This window comes from Mus caroli, chromosome 10 (genome assembly GCF_900094665.2).
Source record: "Mus caroli chromosome 10, CAROLI_EIJ_v1.1, whole genome shotgun sequence".
In the NCBI taxonomy this organism is placed as follows: domain Eukaryota; kingdom Metazoa; phylum Chordata; class Mammalia; order Rodentia; family Muridae; genus Mus; species Mus caroli.
In genome coordinates, this window is record NC_034579.1 from 71,872,053 (window position 1) to 71,882,755 (window position 10,703).

At 48.3% G+C, this 10,703-nt stretch overlaps 2 protein-coding genes across 3 annotated transcripts in view; both read left to right on the forward strand.

The window, feature by feature from the left end:
- Tspear (thrombospondin type laminin G domain and EAR repeats) overlaps nt 1–10,703 on the forward strand; it is a 190,985-nt gene that overhangs the window by 131,587 nt on the left and 48,695 nt on the right. The window contains exon 2 of the mRNA XM_021174552.1: nt 1,209–1,429. Coding sequence (XP_021030211.1) covers nt 1,209–1,429 — 221 coding nt within the window. The remainder of the gene's footprint in view (nt 1–1,208; nt 1,430–10,703) is intronic.
- LOC110303470 (keratin-associated protein 10-1-like) lies at nt 7,807–8,514 on the forward strand. Of its 2 annotated transcripts, XM_021174569.1 has the most exons (2): nt 7,807–7,927; nt 7,988–8,514. In XM_021174569.1, the coding sequence occupies exons 1-2, from the start codon at nt 7,807–7,809 to the stop codon at nt 8,512–8,514; spliced, it is 648 nt and encodes a 215-aa protein (XP_021030228.1). The 2 variants fall into 2 exon arrangements, with proteins under 2 accessions (XP_021030228.1, XP_021030227.1); XM_021174568.1 differs by having other exon boundaries at nt 7,807–8,514.

A 10,703-nucleotide genomic window follows, 5' to 3' on the forward strand; every position in this document is an offset into this window, starting at 1 on the left:
CCCCCGCCCCCAGAGCCCTATCCTCTGTTTGGGTACCATCCATGGTTCTGTGGGATCTGCCTCCGGCCCATCTGCCTGACCACTGTACACTGTGTACACTGTTGGCTAAACTATGAACTGCGTCTAAATGTAAACCCACCCCTCTCCCGTCTCTTCCTTGGTCCCTTGTTTGCCTCACATGGCCCATGGCTTGCTCTGAGCTCTTCCTACCTTGTCCGTGGCTGACCAGCCTCTGTCTGCTCCATCTCATACTCTGTTTCACTCCCAGATCAGCAGCTCTCCAGCAGGTTAGAAACCAAGGCCCCATCCTCCGTGTGCTCTACTGCAGGAGCCATGTTTCCTGAGCCTCCCAGGAAGCAGGCCAGGTTCTGTGTGACCACCGCGGGCAGGGGCACCTAGCCTTTCCTTTGTGAGTTTGCTTCCCACGGGTTCTTCGATGAAATGCCCAAGGTCATTAACTGAGAGAAAGGAAAGGTTTAATTTAGCTCATGGTTTTAGTGGAGTCAGCTCATGAGGGTCTAGCCTTGGCACTTTGGTCCTGTGGCGAGATATATACATCCTTGTCTTGGCAGTTTCCACTGTTGACTGAACTTAGCTACCATGTGGAGCATGCCCTGCCATGGTCCCTCTCACTCATGTAGGAGACAGAATCACTGTTGGTGTTATGTGTCTTCATTTTCCTCACTGGTAAAACTGGGATAGCCATGATCACTGCTCCCAAGGCTAAGTGAGGCACTAATTGACAACCTGAGTAACAGACAGAGTGTCTCCAAAGGGCAGTGACAGCATGATGTAATGGGAACACACACAGTGGTAAACTGTGGGTGAGCTCAAGAAGGCTGAGGCAAGATTTTTTAATGGCAAAAGGAGGCTTACGTAGGACATTTTAAAACACTCCCCAGCCATGAGGACAGTGGCAAAGACAGCATCATCCATCCCTGTTGTGCCAAGCTACAGCCCCCAACACTACCTGTTGTGACTGCTTCTTGCCATCCGTCAGCCATGCAAGAGGCCAGCTTCTGTGCACCATCCCAGATTTCCTGTTTATTTACTCAGGTTCGGATTCACAAACTGACACCATGGTTCTACCGTGGCTCTGACAGCCTTCATGATGTAAAATCCAAAACCACGCAGACTCTGTAAATGAGCCATCATGACTGTCCCATTGCAACGACCTAACCCCTGCCCCCGTTATGTCCTTGCTGCAGACCTTCGTCCCCTGGACATTCTGGCAGAGGTGGTCCCTTTGAATGGAGCTACAAGTGGGATCCGGATGGTGCAGGCGGAGGGTGTGCGGGGCCTCCAGTTCTCAGCCACCGAGCCCTATACCACAAGTTTCCCTGCCTCTAGAATCTTCTCCAGCTGCGATCTCTTCCCTGAAGAATTCTCCATCATCGTCACCTTGAGAGTTCCCAACCTTCCACCCAAGGTCAGTGGTAGTTTTTCTTCTGCTAAGGGTGGCCTGACTTTTTTCTTAATGTTCCCAGCATCGGCACAAAACCCTGGGCTGATCCAGGCCACAGAGAGAGAGACTTGGTCACAGGAACTTTGGGTCAGAAGGGGCTTCCTTGCTCACATCACAACCCCATCAGTGACTGGTATGCTGGCTCAGTCTGTGCTACCTGGGGCCTGATGGCTGTTGGTTCGGTCACAGGTTTGTACTGCCCTGTGGGCCAGTTGTTGAGACATGCATGGGCTTGCACAGCTGGTGGTTGACAAATAGCCAAGGGTCTGTGGAGCCCTAATGGCGAATGATATATATAGTCATGGGTTTATGTGGCTCGGTGGTTGCTGGAACATTCACAGATTTGTTCAGCCTGATGGCTGTTAGTATAGACACAGGTTTGTACTGCCCAGTGGTTGTTGGTATATGAACCGGTTTGTGCAGTCTGGTGGTTGTGGATTTCATCATGGATTTGCGTGGCTCCATGATTGTTGATATAGATCAATCTGTCTATCAATATATAGATATATTGAAAAATCAGGATAGGTTTTCAAAGCCTATGTTGTTGTTGGTAGAGTCAAGAGTTTGCACAACTCAATGGTTGTTGGCATATTGTGATGGTTGGTAGTACAGTCCTGAGTGTGTACATCTCAGTGGTTGCTAGCATAGCCATTGGTTTGCACATGCAACGGTTGTACACATCAATTGTTGGCATGGTGCCTGGCTTGGGTAGCCTAGTGGTTACTGCTCTAGCTGAGATTCTGCATAGGTCAATGGTTGCTAATCCTGTCAAGAACATTCCTGCCCCATGGTTAGTGGTACAGACACAGAGATATATAGCTTGATGTCTATACATGGTCACAGGCTGACACAGCTCCATGAGTATACTCATCTCCATGGTTACTAGAATAATCTCTGATATCTACAGCTTGATGATTTACAGTATGGTCACAGGCTTCCTTAGATCAGTGTCTGCTGGTACAGTTATAGGTGTGCACGGCTCCATGGTTTTTGGTGTGTCATGAATTTTGGCAATTGATTTTAGGATAATTTGACTACAGCATATGTCTTGTGTCCTTTGACAAATCCCATGGCCCTGCCTCGTCTCTTACTGCCAATCTCTCTGCATACCTGTGGGTCAATCTGCTTTGTACATTTCACATAAGTGGATCATTGTATCCAGACTTTCATGACTGATCGCTCAACGTATGTCCTCATGGCTTCTGCTGTGTGGTAGCATGTGCCACAGTTGCCTCCCTGTGGGTCACAGCTGAATAACTTCTGACTGTGACTGCACATTATCCACATTCTATTGACTCTCTATTGATCAGCAGCTGATGGACCCTTGGCCTGCCTCCTCTTCTGGCTTGTAAAATGCTGCTGCTGTCAACATTTATGTCCTGGCTGGAGTGAGTGTAAACTCACTCTCATTACTCCTGGGGATAAATCTATAGGTGGAATTCATGGGTCACATAGGAAGTCTGTGTCTTTAAAGGTATGGCCAGGTTATTCCCACAGTCTTGTGGTATTGGATGAGGAGTGTGGCAGGAATCTGTCTACTCTGTTAGAAAGCAAAGAGGAGGGCCAGGGTCCCAGTGTCCCCTTTGAGGGCACATCTGACTTACTTCTACTTCCTAAAGCCCCACTGCCATCCAACAGCACTTACTATAAGCTGGCACTAAACCTTTAGCACCAAGGTTATGTGACAAATTGAAGACCTGCAGCTCCCATCCATTTCTATGCATCTGGGCTCTATTGCTGGATTTTCTGAGGACTTTCTGTCCATGTCACAGGTGGTGGTCTGTACACTTGTCTTTGAGGGTTCTGTGAGAGGAACACATGCCTCAGAGTGTCTGGAGATGTGTCACCCCCTCCTCTGGTTTTCAGGAGACGTCCTGAGGGTGGGTGTGGGTTCTTCTTGGTCTGTTCCCACTGTGGTGTATATTTTCCTCCCTTGTACATCAGCTCTGCTCGGGTACCTGACCCGAGGCCTTTCTCTCGGGTCTCTCCCACTGCATAGCTTGTGCGCCTGTGCACTGTGATGGTCGAGGGTCAGTGTCACCTGACAGGGCTTGGCATCACCCAGGGAATGCACTTCTGGACATGTCAGTGAGGGTGTTTCCAGGGAGGATTGACTGGGGAGAGAGGAGCCACCATAAATGTGAGTGGCTCCATTCCATGGGCTGAAATCTTGGAATGAGTCAAACAAGAACGAGCGAGCTGAGCACTGGTGAGCACCTGTCTGCTTCCTCACTGAGGAATGATACGGCAGCTGCTCCAGGTTCACCATGCCTCTCCTGCCATGAAGGACGATGGCTTCTTCTTCTGTTGTGGATATCTCCTAATTACTTCTGGGCTGTTGACTTCTCCTGTGGATTCAATCACCTCCAGGTGGATAGAATAAGTTAAAATAAATACAAATAAACCAGAATAGGAGAAAACAAACAAACAAACAAACAAACAAAAATGCCCTCCAAAAATCCCACAAGAAACACATACAGATGCAGAAATATATTTCTGATATATGTCAGAAAGAAAAATGCCAAGACAAAGCATTGTTTGAGTAGTGTTCATGGTATTGTCATGTGTGTTCATGTGTTTGCATGTATATTGACCAGCTACTGCTAGGCACAGGGCCTGCCCATTAAGTTTGGTTTGTATATCCAGTGAGATCCTATTGGATAAAACTATTTTTTTCCTTTTTAAGTGGTTATCAGTTGGAGGTTTTTTTTTTGGGGGGGGGGGTCACGTCTACTTTCCCTGTCAGCCCTGGGACCCCGTGTAGCTTGGACTCGTGCATGCTCTGTGGATGCCACCTTACTCTCAGGGAGTTCATGTGTGCATCTTTGCTGTTGTATGTAGAAGGCCTTGCTTCCTTGGTGTCCTCCATCCCTTCTGGCTCTTACACTCTTCCTCCTTCCTCTTCTGTAGTTCCCTGAGCCCGGAGGGGAGGGATTAGATGGAGACATCCATTTAGGGATGAGTGTGCCAAGGTCTCTCACTCCCTGACATTGCCCAGCTGTGGTCTCTGGATTCATTCCCATCTGCTGCAGGAGATGCTTCTCTGATGGTGGCTGAGCAAAGCACTGATCAATGAATATAGCAGAATGTCATTAGGACTCATCTCATCGCTGTGTTCCTTTAGCAGAACAGTAGCATTTAGTTTTCCTCTAGGTCCACAGCCTATCTAGGCTCAGGTTCTCAGCCACCCAAGCATCACCATCTCATAGAACAGGCCTTAAATCCAATCAGACAGTGGTTGGTCACTCCCATAGCGTTTGGGCCACTATTACACCAGTGTATCTTGAAGGGCTTGTAGCTGGGCTGGCGTTTACTTTACTCCTCTGGTAGCATGCAGAGTACCTTCCAGTACCACGAGCACTATCCAGTAGGGTGAAGGCTCTAGGTAGGCTCAACTTCTCCTCGAGATGTCCAGTGAGTTATCTAAGTGTTGTCTTCAGCAACAGGGCCTTCCCATCAGTAGCTGGTGAGCAACCAATAGCCTTGGAAATAGTGTGGGTTATTTGGGGGTTCCCATGGGGCTCCTTTGGCCAACAACTCCTCAATTAGATGTAACCCATTCCCAGCGGGTTTCATTGGTGGCAAGAGATGCCCAGGTGGGGCTTGTCTCTCCCGTTATTTGGTGATTCTATTTACATTTCTTGCATGTATGTATATATTTTAAGAAGCTTCAACTTTGCTAGGTTTCCAGATGACTCCCCAAATGATCCTGAGTTTTAGTTGTCCCTCCTTGTGTCCCCTGTCTTACTGCGTCTCCCATTCTCTGTTTATGAATTCTCCTGTTCTTTCTCCTCCTGTCCATCCATAACTATAGATTCTATTTCCCCGTCTGTGGGATATCCTTACCTCCCAATTCCTCGCCCTGTGCATAACCTCTGCGGTGATCATGGGTTTTACCCTGCTTATTGAAGACTTAACAGCTCACATCCACGCAGAAGTGGGTGCATATCATACTTGTCATTTGGATCTGCGTTACTTCATTCAGGATGATTTTTCCTCCTATCCATCAATTTACCTGCCAATCTTGTAGTTTCATTTTTTTTAACAGCCGAGTAATATTCCATTGTGTAGATATACCACATTAACAAAAAAATCCATTCATCCCCTGATAGACTTCTAAGCTGCTTCCAATTTGGGGCTATTATGAACAGAGCAACAGTGAATCTGGGTGAGCAAGTGTCTCTGTAGGGGATGAAGCATCCTTTAGGCAGATGCCCAAGAGTGGTCTAGCTGGACCTTGAGGTAGATCTATTCCCAGCTCCCTGCGGAACTGTCACCCTGATTTCCATAGTAGCTGTACAAGTCTGCACCCACACTATAAATGAGTAAGTGTTTTTCCTCCCCCCACATTCTCACCAGCATGAGCTGTCACCTGTTTTATTGATCTTGGCCATTTTGACAGGTGTAAGATGGACTCTCAAAGCTGTTTTGATTTGCGTTTCCCTGATGACTCGGGGTGTTGAACTTTTCTAAATGTTTTTCAGCCACTTGTGTTTCATCTCCTAGAGCTTCTGTTTAGATCTATACATGTTATACATTTTAGATACTAGCCCTCAATTGCATGTGTAGCTGGTAAAATCTCTTCCTATTCGGTACCCTGCCTCTTTTTTCTGAAGGATGCGTCTGCTCACGGCGGAGCCTCTTGGTTTTGCTTATCGAGATGCCTCTATTTTGCCTTAGCTTCTGAAATGGTTTTACTGTGTGTATAAGTCTCACCCACTGCCTCTGGCCTCCTGGTATCAGGCCAAGGCTAGCCATTGCTTTTCTGAGAGTCCCCTTTGCAGCTTTCAAGATCTTCCCCTGGGTTTGGGCTCAGCTTTCTCATTGTAACACCTGGCTTGCAGATCTACCCAGTGGGCTCCATCTCATCAGCTGAACTCCCTGGGTGTGAAGATCAATGTCTTTCAATAAACCTGATAATTTTCAGCCTTTGTTTGAAATGGAACTTCTCCATCTGACTGCATGAGGTAGCAGTTAGGCCTGGTTCTGCCTCTGAGCCCCAGGCTCCCAGAAAAAAGACTCAGACTCAAAATATATTTACAAATACCTTGGCCATATAGCTAGACTCTACTCTGATTAGATCATAACTAAAGACAACACATGTATTTTAACCTACATTCTGCCATGTGGCTGGCATGTTACCTGTCCTTGGGTAAACTGTGTCTGTCTCCTCACATCTTCAGGGCTCTATCCCAGAATCCTTTCTCTCGCCTGGATATCTCACCTTTATTTTCTGCCTAAGCTATAGGCCATAGGCTTTTTAATTGACAGGTGGCACGCCCATGCAATACACAAGATATTCTCTCTGCAGCACAGAGGGTCCTAGCACACCATCTCACTCCACCATTAGAACCACAGAGGTTCCAAGCCCTGTCACTCACCCATCCCAGCCAGTGCCAGATATAGTGAGAAGCTGTTTGGAGACTCTGCAGCCCAGAGTATCCCCAAGGATGTGCCTTGACCCTCAGAAATGTGGCGGAGTATAGGGACCATGGAAAGATGAGTAACCAGAACTCTAGGTGTTCCCCAGGCTTGGAGCTGAGCTTAGCATGAGTAGCTTCACAGGCCAAGGCTCTAGTGAATAACTTGTCCTTGCACCGTGTCTGCATCCTTTAGCAAAGTTGTGTTGAGTGAAGGAACTCCCAATGTCCATGGGGCCACAGGAGCTCTGAAAACCTGAGAACAGGAGAGGCTGCCAGAGTTCAGAGGAGGCAAAGGATGCATACACATTATGGGCACTGCTGGGGGATCCCAAGGAGCTCAACATGGAATGTGCCAGAAAGCCTCCACCTCACTGTCTCTGCTGAGATCTTTCTCACACCCTCTGTGAGCTAACCTCAGCTCCAGGCAGACTCCCAGGGGCCTGTCACGGGCATGAAGGTATCCTCGAGTTCCCACTGACAATTGGAGGCATCCCTAGACAGCAAGTCTTACACAACAATTTAGGAGCACAAGCCCCCATCCTCAAAGCCTGGGTGCCCCCGCTCTGTCTCTGCTCGGCCAGAGAAGCTGCCTCAAGAACTAAGACTTCTGAGAGAAGGACGGTGGCTGCCACCTCTAGAATGTCACCTGGCTACTGCCATCCCTGCCTCTCATGTAATCTGAGTGTCTCAGTGCAATCTCCCCCAGGGATTAAAAAAGAGCTCCAGAGCCTCACCAGATTGCAGTATTTGTTGACAGCCACAGGCTGACTCCAAACACAATAAGGAAAAGGAAGCCAGGAGCTGAGGCACAACACAATACAAGCAGCCCAGGAGTATAAAGGCAGCCACCAGAACACCTCACACACACACACACACATTCACTCAACACACGCTCACCCTCCTCCAGCCAAACCCGCCATGGCTGCCTCCACCATGTCTGTTTGCTCTGATGCTCGCACCAACTCCTCCTGGCAGGTGGATGACTGCCCAGAGAGCTGCTGTGAGCCCTGTTGCTGTGCCCCCAGCTGCTGCCAGCCAAGCTGCTGCCAGCCCAGCTGCTGTGCCCCCGGCTGCTGCCAGCCCAGCTGCTGTGCCCCAGCCCCCTGCCTGACCCTCATCTGTACCCCAGTGAGCTGTGTGTCCAGCCCCTGCTGCCAGTCTTCCTGCTGCACACCCTCATGCTGCCAGCAGTCTAGCTGCCAGCCAGCTTGCTGCACCTGCTCCCCATGCCAGCCATCCTGCTGTGTGACCCTTTGCTGCAAGCCTGTCTGCTGCACACCCATCTGCTCTGGATCATGCTGCCAGCAGTCTAGCTGCCAGTCCTCATGCTGTCAATCNCCCTGCTGTGTGCCTGTCTGCTGCAAGCCTGTCTGCTGCACACCCATCTGCTCTGGCTCCTCCTCCTGCTGCCAGCCCTCCTGCTGTGCTCCTGTGTGCTGCAAGCCCTGCTCCAGCCTGTCCCTGCTGTGCCGCCCTGTGTGCAGACCTGCCTGCTGTGTGCCCACCTCCTCCTGCTGTGCCTCCTCCTGCCAGCCCAGCTGCTGCCGCCCAGCCTCCTGTGTGTCCCTGCTGTGCCGCCCTGCCTGCTCCAAACAGGCCTGCTGTGGACAGAAGTCCAGCTGCTGAGGGCCTTTCCCATGCTTTAGAATCCCCCAGGTGCAGGTCTGATACCCTCAGAGTCTTGAGCCAAGAGGGCCTGTTCTCACAACTGGGTTCAGCCTCATACCCATGTCTCCCTGCTCAGCTCTGAGTTTCCCACACTTTTTGTCAGGTCTGATGGTGGCTATTATTCTGTGATCAGCTGACAAGCTGTGAGTCCTGCAAACCTTCTGAGGCCTCCCCAGAATATCTGGCCACACATGGGAAAAGGCTTCATGTGGCATGAGTTACTCCCTCTGGGACCCTGTCCTTAAGCTGCATCCAATGTTGCCTTTCCACTGGCTATTTGGTTCTCCTCTCTGTGTGTGGCCAGCTCTTCGGAAGTAATCCCTACCCAACAGAATTCAGGGAGACACTTTCTGGGCTACTAGACACTTGCCACAGTTAGGCCAGCCAGGCTCTGCCGAGGCCTGACACCCTGCTCAGTGTTCCTGTCCCCCTGTGCAGACCTCAGAGCTAAGTTGACCTTGGGTCTCCTTCTCTGTGACTTCCGTCATCCACTCAGCATCCCTCCCTGTCCTCACTGCCCTCTACTCAGTATCTTGTGAAATAAAACGAGATTCTCAGAAGAACTTGTAGCACTGGTCTGGTTCTGTAAGCTTCTGCATCTATTCGCTTTCCAATTTGATCGGTCGCTTCTACATTGGTCATTTCTGGGATTCAATTCTGTTTCTAGAAGTTTCTACCTGTTCTCATTCCTGGTGGCCTATCTCCTTGTGCACCTCGTCCTTTCTGGCTGAATCATGGTGCTGACAGCACAGGTGGAGACCTTGGATGAATTGCTGGAAGCACAGGGGTCGTGGCCAGCTTTGTTAGATTTGCTACTGGCTCCCACGCAGCACCCAGAACACACGAGGTTGGAGACTAGTGAGATCGTCAGTGGGCTACTGCGGTCATCACGGGGCTGCGGCACTCAGGAAAATGCTGCTAACTGGAGATTGATTCCCAGATCCTACAAGATAGCAAGAGAAAACCGACTTCAGCCAGTTGTCTTCTGACATCCACAGGTACACAACACACACACACATTCACAATCACACTTACAAATACTTATATACACAACAAAGTCACACACAGACTCACACACACATACAAACACTTATACACACAACAAATATGCATACACTCATATACACTCATGCACACAAAACACACACATTCACACTCACACAGAAACACTTAAATGCACAACAAATATGCACACACTCACACACATACACTCATATACACACACAAACACACACAGATTCACACACACAGACACACATAGATTCACACACACAGTCATACATACAAACACTCACACATAGACAAACATACACACCACACTCATAATCATATAGCCACACATACACATATACATTCACAAACCCACACTCACACACATAAAACACACACACAAATATTCATACACACAAATATATATACACAATACAAACATATACAAACACAGACTTACACACACATAAATACACATAAACACTCATATACACACAAAAAATACACACTCACACAAACATACAAACACACACTCACACAAACACACAAACCATACATACACTCACACACACATTCACATATACAATCATACATACAGTCACACACATACAAACACAGACCTACACAAACATAAACACACATTTAACACATTCACACACACACTCACATATACACATATACATACACACAACCATTCATATGCATACTCACACACAAACGCATACACAAATATTCACATACCCACACTTACATACGCACACACACTCATACATATACACAAACACACAAATATACAAATACACATACACTCATACATACTTACATCTACAAAAACTCATATGTAAACACATACACAAAGACACACACAAACACATACACAAGACAAACACACACACAAACGCTCACATACATAAAGACAAACACACACACACAAATAAATCAAATCATTTTTTTAAAGACATGAGTTTGCCAACAGAATGGGAATTATGGGAGTTATGGGAATCGATGGGCAGATGGCTCAGTGCTCCAGCAGTCCTGGTCCCCACTGGCTGCTGTGGTATATTGTTGCGGCCTACCCGCAGTCCACAACACGAACGGTTCAACTGAGAATGGCAGTTCGAGCTGAAAAGAGAGGAATCTAGACGGGGCGGAAGAAA